Source organism: Salminus brasiliensis, chromosome 9 (genome assembly GCF_030463535.1).
Source record: "Salminus brasiliensis chromosome 9, fSalBra1.hap2, whole genome shotgun sequence".
In the NCBI taxonomy this organism is placed as follows: domain Eukaryota; kingdom Metazoa; phylum Chordata; class Actinopteri; order Characiformes; family Bryconidae; genus Salminus; species Salminus brasiliensis.
In genome coordinates this window covers 40,860,110-40,885,018 of record NC_132886.1, presented here as the reverse complement: position 1 = coordinate 40,885,018, position 24,909 = coordinate 40,860,110, and the positions used below count along the sequence as shown (strand labels likewise).

Genomic DNA, 24,909 nt, shown 5'->3' with positions numbered 1-24,909 from the left:
AACGGGGGCTTCGGGCCTAGGGAGGTGGGGAGCCTGCCTGGGAGCTTGCAGTCGCCCGGAGTGGGGCAGCTAGGGGCGCAGGGCCCTGTCCAGTTGCCCCAGTCGTCCACCACCTCCTGCAGTTCTCGCTTTAGGCTCATCAAACTCGACCACGGTACCGGAGAGCCCTTCAAGAGAGGCAGGTGGACCTGCACGGAGTATTATGAAAAAGACCCCGACGTGGGCAGGACTGTGGACAGCATAAGGCACGCGAATGCGAGCGTGAACGAGCAAGGCACGGATAGAGACAGTGGGCTAGGGGCCACCGTGGGATCCGTGGCCCGCCCGTCCGGGGACGAGTCGTCCGCCGTGGACCCGGCCTTGCTCCATGCGTCTCTGCATCCTTTCGAGCAGCATGGTTATGGCGTCGTGCCGCAGCAGGTGCCTCCTGGCACTGGGACGTTGGCCTCTGACCCCCTCGGTAGCAAGCAGGCCCCCGCAGGACCCGGCCCTCACGTCACCGTTCCTCACAGCCTTCTCCCGCCCGGGCACAACGGGTTACATCAAGGCGGTCATGTTCAGAAGTCTCCTGGAGTTGCGCCGGGTCCTCAGCAGCAGTCGCTGCTCTATCAGGCCCAGCAGCAGGCCCATCAGCAGGCCCAGCAGGCCCATCAGGCCCAGCAGCAGCAGACGCCGCCGCAGCAGCAGCAGTTACCTCTCGGACACCACCTGCCCACCCAGCCGGGCCTAGCCGAATACGGACAGCAGCATCTGTCTCTGACTGTCGCCCAAACGCTTCCGGGTGCTAGCTTGTCTGTGGTCCATCCGGTCAGCCAGGGGCCGTCTCCCGTCCCGACTCCAGCAGCGGGGGGCGTGCCAGTCTTAGGTGTTCCAGGGGATATGGCGGGCATGCCTGTTCCTTTACCAGGTGGCCAGCCTGGCTCTTCGGTTCCTAACCTGTTGCCCCAGCTCGCTGCGGGAATGATTAGCGGAGTGACCCCTATTCCCACAGGACCGTCGGTTCAGTTGGGACAGTATCCCCCCGCAAGCATGGCAGTGCCTCCGCAGAACGCCCAAACGTTGCCAGCAGTGCCCGCGTCAGCCGCAATGGGCGGCGCGCCCGTTCCGGCCAGTGGAGGCGTGCCCAACGCGAGCTCGTCCCAAGCCCAGGTGACCCGCAACGGAGCCGCCGTCGGTGGCTTCGGCCAGCCGGAGGAGGGCCGCAGGAAATCGGAAGGTCTGGCCCAAGTTCCTCTGATGCCTGGGAAAGATCTGGGCAAGCCCCTGATCACGGAGGACCTGCCTTTGGCCGCCCCCGGAGTGAACAGCCTGTTTGGAATAACCATCCCTATCGACGGGGATGATGACAGGTGAGGAATGACTAACTCTCCCGTGTGTTGAAAGTTGACGTCGGGCCTGCCAGCCTGCCAGAACGGGGGCAGCTCAGTGTTGGGTCAGGCTGTATTGTGATGGTCTCTGATGGTGAGATATTTATAGCCTCATACTTGCTTACATCCTTCTCCTCGTAACCACACAACTTTCCTGTTAGTTTCATAAGGGGTGAGTGACAGCACAAGCACAAGGTCACGTTAAAATAGAGTTATTAAATATAGTTATAGTATATCTGACGTTAAGCTGGAGTGGACACACACACAGTATTCAGTATTTCATATTCGTGCTCCACTAATTAAACTAGGCCGAGATGCTTTCCTTATAAATAAACATGCTGTTTAAAGTATATAAACACTGACAATATCCACAATATGCTCAAATGAGGAGCATGCACACCTTGCCCAGCTCTAGATCCATAGTAATTACCATGAGCAGTAATTATTATTATATATTATACATAGGAATTACCGATTAATTTGCAGTAGTTACTGAATAATTCATCTAAAATTGACCCACTGTCTTTTCAAGGCCTATTTATTACCATCAGTCTTACGGTTCATTTCGTACAGGTTTCCACATGCAGGTTAAAGAGCAGAGGGGGATCGACAGAGCTTTCACAGTGGACCATCAGATGAAGTGTTGTCCAGGTGTCAGGGCTTAGCGTTATCTAGAGCTTACGGTGGACAGGCCTCATTAACATGACTGGAGAAGGTTTGCTTACTGGCTTATTATAGTGATGGAGACCTAGAACCTGGTTCGGGGGAGGGGGGGGGGCGTAATATTCGGGAGATGTTGTTGTTTTATTATTATTATTATTATTATTATTACTTTGAACAGGTTTGACGTTTGTCCTCATCACATGGCCGCTCAATTGCGCTCCCAAACCTCGAAAGCGGACCACCGGTGTTGTGATCGCGGATCTTGTTGAGGGTCGGGGTGGGAGTGCACTGTAACGAACCCAGCGTAGGCCGCAGGAAGGAAGCCCAGTGTTGGGTTCTCTCGTTAGAGCCTCCTCGCGTACGAAAATAGCCTTTCTTTCGCTCAGACACCGCCGGCGAGTTTCAGCCGAGCGAGTTTCTTTCAGAATGATGCAGAAACGGCTGAGGTGGGAGGTGTTCGGTGCGGGGGCGGTCAAACCAGAGCGTCTTCTGAATGGCCTGAAGCCTCAAGTTCCTTCTGCTTCAAGAGTTTCCTTATTCCTTTAAACCCTGGCCTTGCCGCTGACCCCTGAGGGTTTGCCTTCTGCCATTCGTGGCCGTGTCCCAGGCTGTAAGAAGATATCGAAGTATCGTAATATCGCAATACTTCGATATGATCAATAATTCCTCAGTATTGATTTGAAGTCATAGTTTATTGGTTTATTGTTTTGGCAAGAACCTGCCGATATCATGATACAGGGGTTTGAATATCGAATGCCGGGTGATTTATTATTTTAATCGAATTTTAGGACAGAACCTTCATCTGCATAAAATCTGAGTAAAAGTTTTTATCCAATCAGAATCAGAACAGTGGGATCTGAAGACTCCACAAACGTATCCACTGTCTGACGCCACATTTTCACATCTAAACTATTAGGAATTATTAAAAAAAGAAAAAAATACTGTGTTTTTAAGATTTGATACAGTATCGCAAAGCAGAATACTTTGATATATTGATATTATTTTACACCCCTAATGCAGAGATTTTGTGACTGCTAGATGAGTGCTGTTCTTTTCGGGTAGAGTAAGTAAGTGTTTTGACGATATTCTGACGATATTCTTGCTAAAATTTTAGATATTTAAGAATTGAATGTCTCCTTTTTTACAGCATCGCAATATATCCCTGTGTACTGAATCGTACCTCCTCTATGAGGATATATATATATATATATTAGAGCTGGACAATATGACGATATTTTATCGTATCGTGATAAATTGTGATATTTTGATAACAGTAATCTCCTCTAATCATATGGAGGAGTTAATAAACACTGATCAGCTGCAGGGTTCATTACTAACAGTAATTAGACTGAAGGGTTCATTAGATGAAGAGCAGCAGATGTTGATCATCTCCAACGCACAGCTCTGCTGTCGAACGGATGTGGCCTGATCTTCCTCAAGCAAGGAAGCGAGAAAGACGAGCAGCTATTTATCAGGACGGCTCACAGCGAGGTGTTTATCACGTCAGCCATCGCTGCTCATATAGGAAAGTTTTGGCAGGGCAGCTGAAAGGCCCATGTGTTGCGGACCCCAGAGGGCTTTTCTGTGGCTCTGTGCCATTCGCTTGATGGCAGCGCAGATAACGATAAGGCTGAGAAGAAGCATAGCTAACAAACTGCCGATCGCTCAAACCCTAGAAAAAGGAGTGTGTGTGTGTGTGTGTGTGTGTGTGTGTGCACGTTCCAGAAATAACACACAGCCTGCTATTATTCGATGGCCGGGGTGAAAGAAAAAAAAAAAAGCAGAGTAAAGAGTTTTAACACGGTTTCGCTTGAGAAGTGTCGCTGCTCTGCTTCCTCTCGAATGCTCGACTTTCGGTTCCTGAGTTGCACGTTTTTTTTTTGAGCACGATTCATCAACTCGGTTTGCTGGCTTCAAAGGAAATGGTGAACTGACAAGTGGCTCTGCGGCTTCGCTTCGCCTGTGTGTGTGTGTGTGTGGTGAGGTACACAACACCGACTTCTCACACACACTCCTGCTTTGCCTGTTCCAGGTTTGCTTGCCGAAGCGTCCTACGTGACGGGGATTTGCCTTTTTCGCCCGAAGCCCGGGCCACTTGTCGCTAACGGGCGACACCTTTTTTCCCACTGATAGGGAGCCCCCCGGGGGCGGAGGGGGGTGGGGGTGTTCTAGGGTCTAGCCTATCGCACAGCGAATAGAAGACCACCCCCTGAGCCTCAGTGCCAAAGATAAGGCCTCGCACCCTCACATGCTGCACTGTAAATATGTTGTTTGCTTCGGCCCCGTTACAAAGCTCCTCGGCCCCTCCCTCCCCTTTGAAGCCGCAGTCTGGCAGCCAATCAAATTTGCGCAGTTTAACTCGGTGTAATTGGGATGTAGTCCGAGCAGATGTAGATTACAGTATGTGGACAAAAGTATGGGGACACCTGCTCATTCATTGAGTTCGTACTGCTTTGGTTGGAGGAGCTCTCTGCCTCTGCTTTCCAGGAAAGGCGGTGTGCTACGTTTTGGAGGAGCACTGCTGTGAGGGTCTGATTGCGGTCAGCCACCCCAACTCCTAATCCTATACGAATAATGCGATGGAGCACCACCATCCATCATTCCAGAGAACACAGTTCCACTTGCTGAGGGGCTTTATAAATGCTGAATGGTGCATGTGATAAAAATGGACAAAAGTATGTGGACATGCGATATTCCTACGCTCCTACTGCTCTGATTGGATAAAAAGTCTACTTTTTTTTTTGGCTCAGGTTTTATATACTGTAATATACATTGTATACTATGACTGCTTTTCTAAATTTAATAATAATAGAAGTTTGTGTGTGTGTGTATATTGTCTTGCTTACAGTATCGCAATATATCTTAAGTCCTGGATCGTATCGACAGCCCGACAGCCCGACAGCCCGCGACACCTAATGCATAATGAACTCTTGTCTGTGACACCAATGTTTACGTGTTAACTATTAATTATCTGAGATTAGATGCAGTATTGCCGAACATAATATGTCAATACTTCGATATATTGTTTATTTTCGTACGCCTCTAATGTCTCGGTAGCTAATCCGCTACATTTGGTCTAATTGAGGAAAAGTGTACATTCAATTTTGGCCGTGCTCCCTCTTTAAAGCACTGCCAGCCTTCCCTCCCCTATCAAAGGCATTCTGTCCGCCCTCGATGTAAAGGAACACTGGCTGCGTTGTGTCCGCTCCCGCCGATGGGCAGTTGTCCCCGCAAGATAAAAGTGTTGAGTGAGTCGAATTCCCCAGGACGACATTCCAGTTTAGCAACGACTGAAATATTTCCCTGTAACGAGCACATCCTCTCTGCAGAAGCACGGCAGATATGCGCACACCTCGCAGCTGCGCCGGTGTCTGACTGTAACCCGTAAAGCATGTGCTGTGATTTTTCTTGTATTTTTTTTCTTTATATATATTTTTTTTTGTCCCTGAGCCTCACGCTGTAAAGCTCGGGGGCCGTGGCTTTCCTAGGGCTGCGCTTGTCACTGTGTAGAACGTGGAGGCTTGTAAGAGTCTGCTGGCAGAACTGGTTTCTGAGTCAAAGAGCGTGGCTTTGCTCTCCTTTGTGGAGCGCATCGATCACGTAGAGACGGGCGAGCGGGTGTAGCTCAGGTAGGTTTATGTAGAGCAGCTCCATCCCTCCTGCTGGAGAGCTGCTCTGACTTCCTGCAGGTTTCATCTCAAAGCCAAATCTAGCACCACCCCCCTCCGCATTCAGCCGGTCTCACACTTCTGAAGCCAGGGACGGGCTGGATCAGGTGGGGTGGATTAGGGTCTGGTTTGAAGTCTGAGAAACGGTAGGGTTGGAGACCACTGGTGTTCAAACACGCCCCAGAGCGTATAGGAAGATGCACTGCGATGATGATGATGATGATGGTGGTGGTGATGGTGATGATGGCAGTTGGGAAAGTAAACATGTGGATGTGTATCCTAAAGCTCTTATAACAGCGACGTTTTTACGACTATTCCTCTTATCCAGAGTGACCTGCACGTGAATAGGGCTGAGCGATACCGGGGGAATAAACACTGCGATACAGCTGGGCAATATGACCTTTTTTTTTTTTTTATCTTATCGTGATAAATTTTGTTATCTTGGTACAAAATATGCTTTTATGAGTATATCGTGGATATCAGCAGTATTTAAAGAGCACTGGTTAACGGCACGTTTCATTACAAAGAGTGTAATCAGTCTTATTTAATTCAGTAAACTAAAGAATATTTTGAGTAAAAATCACAGTACTCAGTATGGGAGAGTATTTGGATATCAGGTTTTAAAAATCAGACGCTGTTGGTGTGTTTTGTCTACATGACAAAATATTGCGATAAATATCTTCTCGTAAAAAATGTCTTTAATTATCGTGGCGATAATTTTTCCAGCTCTACACTGCAATACATTTTTTTTTTCTCCCTGCGATATGTTCATTAATTCAGATTCAGATAGTTAATATAATATTTTTGGTGCTTTCTGAGCTAACAAAGAAAAAAAAGGGGGGAAAAAACAACTTAAAAAAAATAATAATAAAATGAATGAATTAATGAATTAATTAATTCCGGGGCTCCTCGGTTCACGTAGAGTAAATATACAATCAGAACGAATAGAAGAATATACAGAAATGAATACAGAGCATCCTGTCAAGTCAAGGCTAACCAGAATAATATGTTATTATTATTATTATTATATGAAAAGAATAAAGTAATCTGTACCTTTTCCATTCCCAAACTGTGTGGAAATGGAAAGTGTAGGACATATTGGAAATATGTAATAATTATAATTAAAATAAATAAAATTAATATTATAAAAATATTCTTAATATTAATAATAATGCAGGGGGATATCATCGCTGTCTTGTAAATAACTTAATCTTAATTTTTGCAATTTTGTTGTTACTTTTCTCCATGATGTGACTCTGGCCGTTGTTGTTTACATTCTGTCAGAAGCTTTTAATGAAAGGACCAATAGAAATGCTCCGAAATGGCTTGGAATTAAAGTCTTAAAGTCTTAAAGTCTTTACGGACGTTGAAGGTTAAAGCTGACGTTATGGAGATGATCTGGTTCGTAGGTAACGGCAGAAAAAAAGAAAATAGACTAAGGTTTTTTCCCCCTCCTCCTGTGAAGTTGCTGTTTTGGAGATACAAGGTTTTTAACATGACCGCAAAGATATATGTATGCAGACACCATACATATGATCTAGACGTTAGAATGACGAGGGAGTTTAGCCAGAATCACTGAAGCAAAGCTGTGCCTAATCAGGCGGGAAGTGACCATGAGGTAATGTGGTTATAGGTAGGGCTGGGCGATATGGCGGTAAAAATACCAAATCACGATATTTAAAGACATGTTTTCACGATACACGATAAATACAAAAAAATATATATCAAAAAAACACAGACTAAATACATCAGTAGCAGTGATTTTTCCTTTTTGCTGCCCTTCAAGTAATTAAAGCAGTGTAATTACACCGTTTGTAATGAAACTTGCAGTTGATCAGTTATTGTTAAGCACTAATGATATCCTTAATATTGTCATATTGCCCAGCTCTAGTTATACTTTGTTTAAAAAAATATTTAAAAATAGCGCCCCCCTACAGTACAGTAGTTATCGGAATGTGTAACCCCTGTATCGTGATGGGTATCGTAAGGTTCGGCTGTGGAGGGTCTTGGCCTGAGGGGCTCATGTGATGGAGGGCATGTAGTATCTGAGGCTTTTCTGAGTCCTGCATCTGCAAGAGTTTATGCTGAATTGGACCATGAAGACCCGCCTAGTGGTTAGAATGTGTAAGTGCGTCCTTTTCTGAGGTCTGGCAGTCTGATGGTGAGGGGGGGGGGGGTTTCCCACTTTGACGGCGTTATTGTTGTTGGACATATTAATATGCTTTATTAGAGAGTTGATTACTTGGACAGTCATTCTATAGTCAGCCTCATACCCATCCGTTCAATGGACAAAAGTATTGGGACATCTGCTCATTGTTTCTTTTAAAATCAAGGCTGTTAGAGTCGATCCTGCTTTTTTTGGAGGAACTGTCTCTACTGTCCAGAGAAGAAGACTTTATACTAGATTTTAGAGACAAGGCATTGCTGTGAGGATTTGATTGCGTTGATTTCATTGATCAGAATGTTGGCGAGGTCCAGATGTTGGATGTTCACCCAATCTCATCATCCCCAACTCCCCAACTTATCACAAAAGTACAGGATGGAGCTGCAGCAGCACCATCATTCCAGAGAACACAGTTCTTCCACTGCTCCACAGCTCAATGCTGGGGGGCTTTATACCCCTCTAGCCCACGCCTGGCATTATTAGGCAGCATGGAGCCAATAGGGTCATGATGTTGATCTGCTCCAGAGAGTCCTATTCTATTGGCAGTACTTCTTCTTCTCTACAGGGACTAGACAAGCTGCACACATTTGGGTGTCAGTGATGGGTGCAACTGACAGTAGCAAGGGGTGTCCACAAATAAATAAACAAACAAACAAACAAACAAACACCAGATAAACACAGATTAACGCTCTAGAGCTCCTTCAGCGCCACAGCCAGTCGATCTGTAATTATCATACCCTGAATATTTCAAACCGTATCAGCCTTTCAACACCTACAGAGTCCAGAAAAATCTTCCCTCTTGCACAGTAATAAAAGTGCTCGGGTTGTTCTCCTGTTTTGGTCCCCTGTCTGTGTCCTCACGTCTGTCCATTTCTGTCCGAGACTGTCTGCTGTTCCCTGACGAATGGTACGCGAAGCGCCCTCCGGCTGTCGGAGCCTTCAGATTATATAACCCTTTCCCTTTTCGGTAATTAAGAAGAACACGAACCGAGGTCGTCCCGGAGTTCAGCGGCATCTGACGTGAAAGAGCCCTCAGTTCTCCTCGGCTCCTGCTGAGAGTGAGCACCTCCCTGACTGGGGTAGAGATAATGGGTCCTAATACACTGCAGTTCTCCAGGCTACACCGTGTACTTTTAACCTGAGAGGAGAGAGAACCCAGCTGCAGTTTGGACGTCGGACGCGGCCGATAGGAGCGGTTAGATCAGTGATTTTATGAGGCTGAACGCTGATATAATGCACAATAATGGCCGTTAATATTTTGCACTTCAGGTAGCAGGCAGGCAGGTATAGATATCGGATATCCACTGATCAGCCATAACATTAAAACCATCAAACCCACCGGCGTGTAGTAGTTAGTGAGTAGAGAGTAGGAACACTGATGATCGGGGGTGTTCAAGGGGTGGATACATTAGGCAGCAAGTGAACAGTCAGTTCTTGAAGGTGACGAAGAAGAAGCGCAATGTTCCGACCCAGTCGTCTAGAACCTCTGCAGAACGTCAGGCTGGTCTTGTGGGTTTTAAGTTGCTGTAAGGAAGCCAGTGTAAAGCAGAGTAATCCTTTGATTAAGCATGAGCTTCAGAGTTTTCAGAGATCCTGACCTTCACTAATGTCTTATTAGGGGTTTGTTCAGGTTATGAGGATTAATCGGATCCATCATTATCAGAGCAGAGCTGTGGTCATTTCTGTCTGTGGTCACTTTTAGGGACTTTTTTGCAAGAACCCTGAGGAAGATCTGCCCATAGGAGATCTATAGATTTATTTATTATTATTTTTATTTAATTGGTTTCTGGTGTCTCCAAAACAGCATAACTTTCAATGGAAGTTGATGTGAAAAGACTTTAATAACCGGCCACATGCAGCATTTCTATTGGTCCATACGTCATGCTCCTCTGATGCAATAGAAACAGCAGCTGCCAGATTCACATTATAGAGAAACGTGGGGGAAATTATAAAAATAAAGTATAATAAAAGACACTCATGTGGGCGTAGAGGAGCATGACCGCTATTCTAATTGAGGCCAATCTAGTCTATTCTCCATCAGATTGCAGTCATTTAACCATAAACTGTGTGTGTGTGTGTGTGTGTATGTATGTATGTATGTGTGTATATATATATATATATATATATATATATATATATATATATATATATATATATTTAGATATATATATATATATATATATATATATATATATATATATATATATATATATATATAGAGAGAGAGAGAGAGAGAGAGAGAGAACACTCATAGGGTATATCTAATCTTTATATTGGTGTTTTATTATAATTTGTTTATTATTACAGTGAGCATCAATGCCCCTAATTTATTCTTTTGTTACAGTTTTAATGGCAGAACAAATCATAATTTTTTTTTATAATAATCAAACGTCTGTAATTATGCACACAGTGGGAGATATCGGGATATACATTGACGGTTCATATCGTTCACCCTTACTGTAGATGGTGAGACACTAGTGAACCTGTGCTGTTGCTGCTGAGGGTTCAGGCCTGGCTCCCCAAATCGAAACCCAGCGCAGCTTCTTCAGGAGGTTCAAATGATCAGGCTGTTCAACCTGACGTTCGCGTTCGCGTATTGGTGCTCGGTGGGCTTTGGAGGCCCCTTTCAGTGCTGAGTCACTGTTGACGCTCCTCGCTGCAGCGCCCAGCAAGCTTCTGTGAGCTTCCCCAGGGGAAGGTGTGAGCTCCACGGCTTTGACGTTCACGCTGACTGACGTGGCCTGACAGTTACGGTTTTTATGCTCGTCTGAATGCCTCACAGTTCCTCAGGTGCAGCGGCCCAGCTCCTCCGAGCATGTGTGTGTTTGCACAAGCGGAGCGGCCCCGAACATGTGACCTACACGCATGCTTTACTTCCCAGTGAAAGGAAGCCTTCTAACACGCCTGTTTGTCCACTCCAGCCTCGAGCTCGGGAAAAAAGATGAGCCCAGCGCAGGAACAGCAGAGAGACGAGGGGTGGAGAGGCAGTGTCTGGGTTTTAAGAATAGCTGTCTGCTAGAGAAGACCCTCAGGGTGGTCTAACCGGGAAATGTCTGGAGTGTTGGCTGATTTGCTGCGCTCTTAAAAAGCAGAGGTGCTACAGATGGTTCCTTGAGCGATGCCGTAGAGGACCCAGAATCCATCATGCAGCACTAATCCTTCACAGCAAACAGCAGAACATCGCTTAAGTAGAGCTGGGCGATATGACGATATTTTATCGTATCATGATCAATTTTGTTATCGTGATGCAGAACATGCTTTTCTTAGACTGTTGAGTAAAATCACTGTGTTCAGTACGGGAGAGTCTCTAATAGTAGTTTTTAAGAATTGTATTTAGTCTGTGATTTACGTATATCGTAAAAATATCGTCTTTAAATATTGTGACGTTGTATTTTTACCGTATCGCCCAGCCCTACACTTAAGCATGCAGGTTTTAAGCTGTGTCTTCCCCCCCCTTAGAAAGCATTCTCCTATAAAAGAGGAGTAAAGACCTGTTAGCAATAGATACGTTAGGAATGCCCCCGATCCGATCTGACGCACTTTAACGCCAAACATCAGCCGATACTGATCCGATCTGACGCACTTTAACGCCAAACATCAGCCCATACTGATCCGATCTGACGCACTTTAACGCCAAACATCAGCCCATACCGATCCGATCTGACGCACTTTAACGCCAAACATCAGCCCATACCGATCCGATCTGACGCACTTTAACGCCAAACATCAGCCCATACCGATCCGATGATTTTTGTGTGTATACATAATCCAGCCCCAGTTTAGATCAGACAAGCTGCTGATTTAATGGGTTCAGTAAATCTCTTAATTTTTCAGACTTTCTGGACTGACTGATTTTGTTTAGTCGAGACTTGTCTTAAAATGCCTGTTCGTTTTATAGTGTTTAATATCTGATAATCCAGCCTGACCAATCAGCTCCCAGCTCCTTTACAGCACTGCAGTCAGGTCCCTTTTCTTTTTTTCTTTTTTTCCCCCTAAATGGGATCTCGACCCCAGAGGTGTGAACGCATTCACGTTGCAGAAGGGTCTCGGAAGCTCGCCAGCTGTAGCTTTGCAACACAAAAAGTGAAAGTGTCACTTTCAAGAAATCTCTTCCAGGCGTGCGACCCCGGTCCTGCTCCTCAGTTTACTCCCTTTCCTGCCTTTTCATGCAGAGATCTGAGGGCAGAGCAGAGCGGCGTGTGAAGACATGAGGAAGAATGAACTTTCAAAACTTGTCAACATCGCAATAACTTTCTCTGTCATCGGTTTAGCTTTTGACATTTAAAGAGAGAGCACGTAGCGACGCCAGCGCCTCGGTCTGATCACATGTCTTGTTTTGGTTCCTCCTTTTCGGAGCTTTGTCGCTTCTCAACCTGGAGCTGCAGGTTCTCCATCATGGAGTTTACGTACAATAGAGGAAGGAAATTATAGCGTAAACTTGGTAAACGTGGTGGCAGCTAGTATAACTCAGTATAGCTGCATTAAAATATATAATAATAATAATAATAATAAAAATGCCAATTTTCTCAACTCCAGTGAACATTATAAGGCTCTAACCATTGCTTTTACTAAAGAGCCTTTGATGGATCCTGCTTTAGGACCATAAGGTGTGTGTTTCTCTATGGCCAGCTTCACGCCGGCCCTTGTGTAACATCGTACAGCCGGGTAATCAGAGAATCCGCGTCCGAAATCGCTTATTTAGCTCGATGTCTTTCAGATCAACACCGGCTGTGGACAGTAGTTCCTCTCGGACCACCGAGCAGTGATTCATGATGTCCAAAAATACTCTGGCCTCCTTCTTAGAAGCTGCATGCCTGGTGAGAAGTGGCAGTGTGGCCAAGGCAGAGCGTGTTCCAGGGTTTCTAGGAAAAGCAGGAAAAGGTCCAAGTCCAGATATTCACTCACACACACACACACACACACACACACACACACACACACACAGAGTAAAATAACACTGACCCCTCCCCTTTCACTATGGCTCTGGAGATGAGGAGGGGGGCGGCACTCCTCCTCCTCCTCCTCCTCCTCCTCCTCGTCCTCCTACAGAGCTCCTCACTGTATGGGACATTCTGTACTTATAGGCCCCATAGTGCTGGTAGTGTTGGTGATGTTAACCGTTTGAGGCCGCGGCCTCCTCACAGCGTTCTCTGTGTTTCTCCTGACGTTGTTTTCTCTTTTTTAAACAGTCCGTGAATAAAACGCCGGTTGAACGACTCTCTAAACGTGGCTCAGGAATTGTGCACAGCGTGGAAGGAAGGTGAATCGGGGTTTAAGGGAATAGCTATAGTCTAATTTACACCGTCGTACCCCAGCATAGAGCCATACGCCAGGACTGTACTGGTTGTACTAATCCAGAACAGCCCACAGCTATCCCAAGTGTGTGTGTGTGTGTGTGTGTGTGTGTGTGTGTGTGTGTGTGTGTGTGTGTGTGTGTGTGTGTGTGTGTGTGAACACCAATCCGCCATAACATTAAAACCACCTTCTAAATATTGTATAAGTACCCCTTGTACCAACCAAACAGCTCTGACCTATCGAGGCTTGAAGGTGAAGGTGTCTGGAGCACCAAGACTAACCTTAGCAGCAGGTCCTTTAAGAAGTCCTGTAAGGTGTGAGGTAGAGTGGGTGGGGCCTCCAAGAGCATCAGTAAGCCTTGGGCGCTTGGGCTTGGGCGCTTACCGGACTGAACGCCCCAGACGATCTGCCTGATGTTCTGGAGATGTTCTGACCCGGTCTGGTTCTCCCAGTCAGAGCGTCTCAGAGTCTTACGCTTGATCATTTCTCACTCATAGATCTGATGGATCCAGGCAGGAGCGCAGAGTGTTGGTCACCTCTGTGGTCAGTAGATGTAATGAAATGTTGGTGTAAATTTCAGCGCTTCACTAAAACTGATCTACTGAATCTCTCAACGGCTCGAAAACGAGGCCCGTTTTGAGTTTGCCCTCCCCGCCCCCCTCTCTCTCTCCTCCACCGTGTGCCTTAACCTGTCTTCTGTTTTCTCTTTCTGCTGGATGGATGGAGTGCAGGAACCCCTCGACAGTTTTCTACCGAGCCTTCCAGCCTGGCAGTAGGCTGCGCGACTCGAAGCCTCTGGCCGATAGGTACAGTATGTGGACAGGCCCTGGTGTGAAGCTTTAGCTTTAGCTTTAGCGCGTGTGCTGCATGGACCCACAGCATGGCATTGTGGCTCGCTGTGTATAAGCAGTGGTGGGGTGAAGTTTTGCCCATTTTTATTTATTCATTAATTGACTGATTTATTCATAACAGCAGCTGCGATGCTTAGCCCTCACCAAGCGGCATTCAGAATCTCTTCAGTTAGCATCGGCGGCACAGATTAGCGCATTTCAGCCACACTGCTTGAGTTCACTAACATGTCCAGTTGCCCAGATTTGCTTCTTTTTCTTTTCTTTTTGTTTGTGTTACAAACTGAAGTAGGCTAATGTGACCCTCCCTGGATTCACGCGCTGCATTTTTACCTGATCAGGTTGACCGCAGAGCCCAGTGTGGCTTTCCCACAAGCACCGGCACTCCCAGCACTTTGTATTTGGGCGATGTCGCCACATGCTTTAGTTCACGACACGGAGAAGCGAGCTAAATTTAGCCTGACCTTTTACACAGGGCTGGTTCCGCTCAGTCAGCGCCGGAGTTACGGAAACGTCCCGTTTTCTTGTGCAAGGTTTCGTGTTGGCGTGAATCTGAAACGCGATACCAAGATGCGATTATTTTAACATCTCCGGTCCGAGCTTCTCACATGAGAGCTGTTCCTCTGCAGGAGCGGGATCGCTCCCACTGACCGAATTAACAAGCGCTCAGTGCTGCAGGAGTGCATAATTCAGATCAGCCAGACCAGTTTACACTGGGATTAATAGCTGATGGTTTAGATGGCGGCGGTGTTTTACGAAACAGGGGCCATTTTTTATATATATATCAGTACATTTTATTTATTTATTTATTTATTGATGTATTCTTTTATCCACAACAAAGTCAAAAACATCTGCCAAAAGTGTGTGTGTGGTTTATATATATATATATATATATATATATATATATATATATATATATTATATATATTTTTTATCATTATTATTATTATTATTATATCATTTTTTAATTCGGACATGGGAGCCATATTCACAAACATTGTGTGACAGGGTGGTAAACTTAATCCTAAAATCCCCACTGTTCTTTGTGCGGTCAAAGTCCAGGCCGTTCTCACCTGCCAGTCAATTGAAAACGATTTCTTTGCAAAACAATAATAATAATAATTTAAGAAAATGGGTGGTTTGGTTGAGCTTTACGGACCCGTCTAACGTGAACAGACAACAAATAATATATATATATATATATATATATTTTTTTCTGTGACGTCACTTAAAGCAACATTATTATATATAATATTGTATTATTATTATATTTATAAACATTGTATTATATAATACATTATTTGCATTTATTTTAGATGCAAAAATCTTGTTGGTCAGTATGGACATGCGGGAATGGTCATGTACTGATGGACAATGCTAGAATTAGGATGCTAGAAATTATATTTTCTTAAAATTCATGTTAACAAGATCGCTTGTATCGAAGGGGGCGTGTTTTCTTACCCTTTGCTAGCATTGCTAGTGCTTGGGGGAGCTACGAAAGGGTGGGTTCATTCACACTAGTCAGTTCGGTGAAAAGGGGGGGGGGGCATTTTGACAAATTTATTTTAAATAATAATAAAACAATAATAATTAAAAAAGGACCTGGACCAGGTTTAGAAAGTGAGATGTTTATTTTTTTTATATTTTTTTATTTATTTATTTACCATACTTTAACCATTTAGATCCACTTCTAATTCTCTTTTTAAAAAATTTTTCTCAAGAAAAAAAATGAATAACCTTTTTGTATTCTGTAAAAAATGTATGTTCTTTACCTGACGGCGGCCTCCCGCTGGTCTACCTCTCTCACGCCTCCTTTATCTGATTTCTTTTTTTTAGTCGTAAGTCTGATTACGCAGCGTCACACCCGTAGTAAAAATGAGCTAAACCCTGTTGACTCGACTCGAGCTGCATTGGCTCGTTTCCGTTCGAGTGACCACATAATCAGCACGGTTTGAGGAGAGCTGAGGTGAATCGGGCATTAGGGCTGACTGGTGTACGTGAGCTTACACGAGCTGGCATTAGCTGTCGGCCGCATCGGCCTTGCCTCCTCAATGCAACACCGAGGAAGCCAAACCTGAGACTGGTCTCTGCTCGACTATATTTGGCATAAGAGTTCATTTAGGAGGCGTGTTTTTATACGGATAGGCCGGCCCTGCTGGAACAGTGGCTTCTGTAGGCTCCTGAGTTAAAGAGGAACGTCGGCGGGCGGGCGGCGTCCACGTGCCACGGCTGGACTGTAATCACAAGAGCTGGCCTCATAAAGCCGGGGGTCCAGCACATGACCTGTCGGCCCATTGAAGTCTGTGATCCGCGCGATAGCCGAGGCGGTATGGGCCTGAAGGCTGGTACAGTCAACATTTTATTATTTTTTTATTATTATTATTTGCCCCCAGGTGATCTCTCCTGCTCTCAGGTACCTGTGCTCCATGTGGCTTTTCCTTTGTGCACTTTGATGGAAGCTTTACGATGAGCCGGTCCTGATCCCGCCTGCCCGTTCTGGCCTCCCGCCCTTATCGCCAGAGCAAAAGCTATGGAGGGTTGAGTGAGGAAGATAAGCCGCCGTCCTCTGTTTAGACTGGACGGCCTGCGAAGCGTGACGGAGCAACGCTGCAGCAGGTTTTTAATATGTTGTGTGTTGGACAGGTTGTTTCTGGCTTCGTAGCCTCTTGTGTTGTGAACACCGATCTGCCCGGCCGAGCTAACGCTCAGCGGCACACTGCTTTCATACGGTCCTCGCTGGGGTCTGACGGTCTGAGCTCAGCACAGGAAGTCCTGCCAGTTAGCTGAGAGGCTAAATCATCTGTTTGTTAATGAGGCTGAACCCTGAAAGCCTGCCAGAACTGGAGTCCAGCATGTGCATGTGACTGTCCGGACATGAGGTGGACAATAACAGACCAAAAGCTAGCTAGTAGCATTCAATACCGACTAGACAAAAGTAATGGGACACCTGTTCATTATTCAGAGGTGTTTTTTTTTTTTTTTTTTTTTCTCTACTGGCCAGAGAAGAAGGCTTTCTAATAGATGTTGGAGTAGATTTGCTGTGAGGATTTGTTTGCATTCAGCGACTTCAAACATGCCCCAACTCATCCCTGGCATTAGGCATGGTGCTATTCCTTTTCTAATGGCAGTACTTCTCTACAGGAACTAGATGTGCTGTGTGTGTGTGTGTGTGTGTGTGTGTGTGCGCGCGCATTTGCACATCTTAGTCAGCAACAAGTGCAACTTAAAGGAGCTGAATGCATTCGTTATTCGTCATTGTGTTGTCCACAAACATTTGGACACTTTTTTTTTTTTTTTTTTTTTTTTTTTTTTTTAAAACTGTATCGTTGGCTCTAAGCCAGTGGTTCTTTGCCCCTGGTAGGTGGTTCCTCAACTTTTACAAAAGTAAGAAAAGTCACGTTTGAGCAAAACCTGGAGCATCTTCCAGCAAGAACCGGCTCGGTCACCTACCGCTTGTCAGAGCCGACACTTTTATTACCCCGACTTATAAAACACATCTGCTTTCCATCTACTTTGTATTTCTTCATGGTCCCGTCTGATCTGATCTGATAACTGGGGGCTGATGCTGATGTCTGATGCTTTTCAGCTGAGCATCTGCGGATGAGAAATAAGCTAACTTCTAATCTGTGTAAATCGGGACTGAACCCATCCGGATCTGCGTCACAGAGGAATACGACACGTCCAACACACCTAAACACCGTCCTAGAGTTCAGTAAACGCCCGTCTGACCAAAGCTGATTATTCTGGAACGCTGATCACCTGCTGGTCTGATCCCGAGGGCAGTAAATAAAGATGGTGGCTGAAGGCTTGGGGGACCCACTGTGATTCTACCAGGAGACTCCAGACCTTAGTCTTGGTGTAGAGTTGACGGTATGATGGAAAGCAGCGTGTGAAAGGTGAAGTCTTGGGCGTAGGCGTAGGGGTAGGGGTAGGGGTAGGCCCCGTCGCCTGCCGAGGTCTTGAAACATCGGGAGCCTCGCATATCCTACTCTGCGTTGATGGCAGCGGTGGCGCCAACCCCCTGGGCCACAGAGTGGGACCAAAGTGATGGTGATTGTGGTGAGGAGGAAAAGCGCCTCCATTTCAGTTAATCAATTTAATTAATATTTTTAGTTACGGAAAAACGATCAAATATGACCTAAATAATGATGGTAGCTGGATAAATGTTAATAATTGAAATGGAAGGATTCATTAATGCTTACTGTTTAAGTAAAATATTTATTGGGCCAGATGTTATAAGGTGTTACTGATTCTATTTATTCATTATTTATTTATTTTACTGATACGAACAGCAGGGACAGCATTGAAGGGAATGTGGAGCGATAGTGGAGCAGGCCACGCCCACGTGGTTCAGTATTGTCGCTCCTTTCAGACCGAGGTGGGGTCTTCAGGTCCAAACACATCTGCATGAAACGAGACGAAAGGAGCTGTTACACAATCCGCCAGCCAGAGACCGCCAGCCCACCCCAGCCCCCCCCCCCCTTCAACCCCACCACAGGTCTGTTTATAGATAGGGTTTATTACTGACTGGAACAGATGACCGACTTTTACAGTTACAGAAAGAAAGGGGTGAGAAATCCTGGAAAAAGTGTCTCAGTTTAGCTCAAACATCAACAGCTGGCATGTTTACACACACAGATTTACTCACCTTCGGGTTTCTAATTATGCGCTTTCCTGTGTTTTGTACAGAACGTGTTCTGTGCGAGTGTCAGGAGCCGTCTGGGGTCCGTGCACCTCCTGACCTGATGGTTTTAAAGGGCCTGTATCCTGCATTCTCCTTGTGCTTTAGTTCCCCAACCCAGAGCTCTTGTACACAACTGTTTTCCAGCCTCTGCTTCTCCCTTAGAGTTAGGCTGGGATGCTAACGGAGGCTGCTTCTGCACCAGGGTTAGTGCTTTGGTGGTGGAGCTGCAGGAGGAGAACCTCTCTCCAGAACTGCTGCTGTGGAACGCTGCGGAACCCGTAGAGTCATATTAGTGTAAAATCCTGTAGTGTTACTCTACCACCTCAGCCCACATGCAGCTCCACTTTCAGATCGAGCTTCTGGATCCCTCAGCTTGTCCAGAAAGGCATGTCTACAGCTGTCCTCGAGGGGGCGCTTAAAGCATTTTGGAAAAATACCAATAGTCACATAATACAGCTTGAAGCCTTGTATATGTAAATGAGCTAGGTTCTAGCTTCTGTCAAAAAAAAACAGTAGTCCACTCCTTGTAACTTCACTGTGAATGGGCGGGGCTAAACTGCTGTAGGCTGAATAGGTGGTGACAATTGGTGTTTAAGTGTAGTGTGTAGTTTTGTGACCTCTCAAACATGGTGTGTGGGTTTGTGACATCATAGTTTTTTATGACCTCACAAACATGGTGTGTACGTGTGTGACCTCACAGTTCTGCTGTTGGGCTAAACTTGCTAGGATGACCTTGCTTCTTGCTTCTTCCCAGACTCCTCTGCATCTCCACCCTTCTTTCTGAAGGCCTCAGAGAGCTCCCTGGATCTGGCCATGGTGATCATCTTCACCTCTCACTTCAACCATCAATCAAGATCAGACCAGACTAAACGTCTGAGGGTTAAATCAGACTCCAGACTCCTCCAGAATAATCCTCTCCAACCATGTTCTGATCATCTGATCTGCAGCTGATCTTCTCACTCTCTAATTCTAATTTATAAATGATGATTGAAGACATTTCTCAGACGTCTCTCAGTGTCGATCACATGATGATCAGATCTCCAGATGTCTAAATATAGTAAAGGCAGAGGTTTTCATGGGGTGTCCTCATTTTTTCACATATTAACTAAACTTTAAATCACTAAAAATAGCTGTCTGTATATCAGACCTCTGAGCACTGGTTGGGGTGGGTGGGTGTGTGTGGGTGTGGGTGTGTGTGCGCGCGCACGCTGTTACTCCTGCCCTCGTTGGGCTGCATGTGTTTCTCCAGGAGGACCAGAACAGTGAGCAGGTTGAGATTGGGTCACGTGACCCGAGGCCGTGGGATGACTTCCTCCTCCGGGCGCCTAACATTACGCAACACGGGGTCCGCCTTCGTTTGGAAAGCTTCTCTAAGGCTTCTTTAGAGTTACCACCTCTCTCTCTCTCTCTCTCTCTCTCTCTCTCTCTCTCTCTCACACACACTCTCGCTCACACACTCTCTTCCCTCTGCTTGGTTGTAGCAGCGTCTGAGTGAAAATGCGATGGAAAGTTTTCTACGTGCTTCCGTGCTCTCCTGGGTTCCCGAAGTGCTCTGTGGAGTGCTTCGTCTCGCGGCGGGGGCGTTGTAGGTAACTGTTAAACTTCTCAAGCCCGGTCAGAGAAAGGTGCGCCTCTGTGTGCGTGTGTGTACACACGGGTTGCACTGCAGGTCGACTGTCCGGTGTGATGGTTGTGACTGTGTGAGATGGAGCTGGGCTCGTTTGCTGGGGCGAGGGTGTGACGGCACCCCGGACTCCGGTGTGGCTGCAGCGAAAGCCAACTTGCTTGTGTTTCACTGCAGTGTGTGTGTGTGTGTGTGTGTGTGTGTGTGTGTGTGTGTGTGTGTGTGTTAGTGTTTCTTACCGTTACTTTTCTCTGTGTTTCAGTGCCTCTGGAGCGAGTGTCGTTGCCATTGATAATAAAATAGAGCAAGCAATGGTAAGTTCCTTTTTCTGTTCGCCTCCAACCATAAATAAACAAGGGCTGCACGACACTGGGGAAGACTCACATAGCAGTAATTGTGTGTGTGTGTGTGTGTGTGTGTGTGTGTGTGTGTGTGTATATATATATATATATATATATATATATATATATATATATATATATATATATATATATATATATTACACACACACACACTTATATACACACATGAACACAATTTATATATATATATAATAGGTCATTATTAGGTCATATATACACAAATACACTTTATATATATTTATGTATACGTGTATACAAGTATGTATATGTATATTTATATATATTTCACCCTGTATTTAAATGTATTTTAATCTGAATGTGATTCATCTGCACAAAATAGTCGTGCAAAATAATCTGAAGTGAACGGCAAAATATTTATATTTTTTTTAATTGCCGTGTGCATATGTATTCACCCCCTTTAAATACCAAACCCCTAAAAAGTTATCGCGCAACCAATTACCTTCAGAAGTCACATGCTTAGTGAAATGAAGTCCTGCACCTGAGTGTCACATGATCCCTCAGTGCATACACACCTATTCTGAAAGGCCCCAGAGGCTGCGCCACTAACCAAACCACACCATGAAGACCAAGGAGATCTCCAAACTAGTCCGGGACAAAGCTGCAGAGAAGTACGGGTCAGGGTTGGGTTCCAGCAGGGTGGGTGATCCACCGGAGCACCGTCAAATCCATCATCATCATCATCATCATCATCATCAAATGGAAAGAACAGGGTCCCGCAGCAAACCTGCCAAGCAGAGCCCGGAGAATCCGTCCGTACCACCACAGTAAGCCGTGCGCTCCACAGAGCTGAAGAGCTTTCAGATACAGACAGTGAGAGGAACACCCGTGTTGGGTTTGGAGGAAGGAGGATGGAGGAAGGTTCTCTGATCAGATCAGCCTAAAACCCAGCCCAGCATTCCATCTCCTCACCCCGAGAACCCCGCCCCAAAGTGAAACATGGTGGTGGCAGCATCGTGCTGTGGGTGTGTTCCTCAGCAGCAGGGACTGGGAAGCTGGTCTGAGTCGAGGGGGAAGATGGATGGTGCTGAATACAGGGAGACTCTTGAGCAAAAGACCGAGGTTTACCTTCCAACAGGACGAAGACCCACAGCGTACTGCTGAAGCAGAGCTCGAGGGTTTAAGGGGAAAGGTCCAAGTCAAAGCCCAGACCTCGGTCCAGTTGAGAATCTGTTGGAAACCATCTAACTTCAAGCAGCTGGAGCAGTTTGGCCTTGAGGAATGGGCAAGAATCCCAGCGGCAAGAAGTGAACAAGCTCAGAGAGACTTCCCCAAAGCGAACTGCAGCTGTAACCACCGCAAGAGGTGACTCTACAAAGTTCCAACTTTAGGGGGCGATTAGTTCTGCACGCTGAAGGTTTCTGTTATTTTGTCCCGTTTTGTTGTTCGCTTCACACAAAAAAAAAACAAATCATATATATAAATATAGTAGTTGGTGATGCAAACCCTCAAATAATATAGTTAGATTATATGGACAAAAGTATTTGGACACCTGCACATTTCACGTCCAGCTAGCGGTGAGAGAAATAATCAATCCTGTGTGAAGTCCATTGTTCAAATCACAGATTACCAAGACACATTTCCTTCCTAACCCACAAGATGGTGCTGTTTCAGAAGAGTGGGGTTCAATTCCGTGTTCAGACAGGAACAGGAAACGCCAATATAAATAAATATTTTACTTTTAGACATAATGTGAGTCAGAATCTCTTGATGAATGGACCAATAGAAATGCTCCAAAGTTGCCGGGGGTAAATCCAGGGTTTTAGGAGCTACTTCAGCTGTTTGTTGGGATTTTAAACTGCTTCAGATGAACTAAAGCGTTTCTGAGGACCTTCCTGTGTGTCCCATGTGCACTTTTTTTTGTTGGTATTTTCATAGAAACAGCTGCATAGTTTAGGACCAAAATAATGAAAATCATTCATTTTATAAATTTTTATGGCTCTTTTATATTTGTCTTTATGGTTAAACAAACAATTTTGCAATAAAAAAATTGTTTAATAAAAAATTACAAATAACAAATTAAATGAGTCATTAAAAAATAATAATAATTAAATATGCTGATGCTAGCAAATAATTCCACTGAAAGGCCAGAGCTCACCGACCGGCCGGCCGGACGAACCTGAACCAAATGTTGGGTCGAGTTCGAGGTGCTGACTTCCTGTTTGTTGGTGGTAGATGATGTTCGGGCAGTCGACCATGACTTCCAACAGACTCCTCACGCAGCTGCGCGCCCACAAACTCCAACAGCGACCGGATCACTGAATCTGCCGCTTCGCTCGTGTTTTTATTTATTTAATGTTTTTGTTTTTTTATTCAACGCTTCTGACTTTTTTTTTTTTTTTTTTTTTTTAAATCTTCAAAAACCTGAAGTACCTTCAGACGCTCCCCTGAGGAGAGGCGGTCCTGTTACTGGTGTTTCGCCATCTAACATGAGATGAAGCTAACCTGTTAATAAGCTGGTGGAGCTGCTCCGGTGTGAACCGTGAGGAAGAAGATGATGAAGATGAACCCAGGGTTTTCTTCAGAAGTTCTGAAAGTTTTTTAATATCCACTGGAGGAGCTGTGGCTGTGATTCAGGCGCTCGGAGACAAAACGCGGAGCAGCAGCAGCAGCAGCGGTCAGACGCCTGATCTCTGCCTGGATAACGAGAGGTTCGAGCTCAGTGAAGAACAGTGGCTGATTCCGTCGGTAATTTCCTCAGAGGGCGTGGACGTGAAGGGCGTGGACGTGAAGGGCGTGGACGTGAAGGGCGTGGACGTGAAGGAGCTTCAGTGAAAAAGAGAATTACCCCTGAATCCAGTGTAAATCTGATCTCGTCTGATTACGGCTTAAAACATCTGAAAACTGCTGCAGCATCAGACGGTTGGGCTTTGTCCTAGGATGTTATGAACAGAGTGAGCAGTCCGTGCGGTACCGGAGGTTCTCCTTTTGGGTCCTGGGTCCCCTCAGTGGTTCTTATTAAGAAGCTGAAATGTGTTAATTATTATTTATTTGTTTATTTATTCATTTTTGTCTGTAAACCTGCAGTTTCTTCTTCTGAATGTTTGCATACACCTCATTTTCCTACTTAAATGTTGTGGCATCTGCTCTCCCGATCCCATCTAATAAGCCACGCCTCCTTTTCGGTTCTCTGCGCAGGATCTGGTGAAAAGCCATCTGATGTACGCGGTGCGAGAGGAGGTGGAGGTTCTGAAGGAGCAGATCAAAGAGCTGTACGAGAGGAACTCTGTGCTGGAGCGGGAGAACGCCGTGCTGAAGAGCCTGGCCAACAACGAGCAGCTCTCTCAGCTCTCGACCCCCGCCTCCAACCCCAGCAACCCCAGCAACCCCAACAACAACAACCCCAGTACAAACCCCAGCAACCCCGGCAGCACTCCCTCACAGCCTCAGCCTCAGTTCCAGCCCGAGATCAGCCAAGCCACGAGCGCCCCGCTGCAGACGCTGCCACCGCAGCCCAGCGTCACCTCCGCTTAGAGCTCCGCCCCCGTTCACTTCCTCACTGCGTATACATGGGATGGGGGGTGGTGGGGAGGGGAGGGGGGAGAAGCATCCTCAAATTAAAGGGGTACTTAAACTTTTTTTTTTATTTTAATTTTTTTAAACCTGATCTGATTTCTGGCGGACGCGGCTGCGGTAGGTTGGGTAGCGCGGGTGATAATTGAGCTGCTCTTGAGTTTTCCAGCCTTGGATGAGCGAATACAGCAGCGGAATTAGCATCGGCGCTAGCTGACCGCTGACCGCGGCCTGCGTCTGCGTTAGAGGTTAGGTTGAAAAGGTTTGAAGCGCTCCTTAAATTCTTAAATCATATTATGAGAAAACAAATGTCTTGTTCACCACCAGCTTGGAAAAAAGCAAAGAAAAAAAAAAAAAGTTAAAAATCAACGAGCAGTGCTTCAGTGTGTGTCCGTGCTGTCAGCTGTCCGCCTTCCCCGAGTCCGGATGAACTGATGGACCATAAAAAAAATGTAAAAAAAGAATAGAGAAAAAAAACAAGGTCTGACCAGTGACCAGTGGTTGGAGGATTTTGGTGTTTGCCAGAAAAGGGGCGGAGCAGAAAGATTAGAAGTGTTGTTTTTTTTTGTTTGTTTTTGTTTATTTGTTTATTTTTTGTTTGTTTTTTTTAGAGAAAAAAAAGAATCCAGCCATGAGAAGGGTTTATTTTTTAGCGTTGCTGTTTTCAAGCAAGAGTCTATTTTTCAGAGCCAACCATTGCTTA

At 45.6% G+C, this 24,909-nt stretch overlaps 1 protein-coding gene across 2 annotated transcripts in view; it reads left to right on the top strand.

Annotated features, from left to right (window-relative positions):
- tsc22d2 (TSC22 domain family 2) overlaps nt 1-24,227 on the top strand; it is a 25,152-nt gene extending 925 nt beyond the window's left edge. Inside the window, exons 1-3 of one of the 2 annotated variants that reach the window (XM_072688464.1) lie at nt 1-1,349; nt 20,576-20,627; nt 23,832-24,227. The exon at nt 1-1,349 is cut by the window's left edge and continues 925 nt beyond it. In XM_072688464.1, the coding sequence (XP_072544565.1) occupies nt 1-1,349; nt 20,576-20,627; nt 23,832-24,167 (1,737 nt within the window). In that variant the 3' untranslated portion in view covers nt 24,168-24,227. Of the gene's footprint in view, nt 1,350-18,297; nt 18,341-20,575; nt 20,628-23,831 lie in introns of those variants that run through there. The other variant, XM_072688465.1, reaches the window with a different exon arrangement.
- Nucleotides 24,228-24,909: the final 682 nt, after the last annotated feature.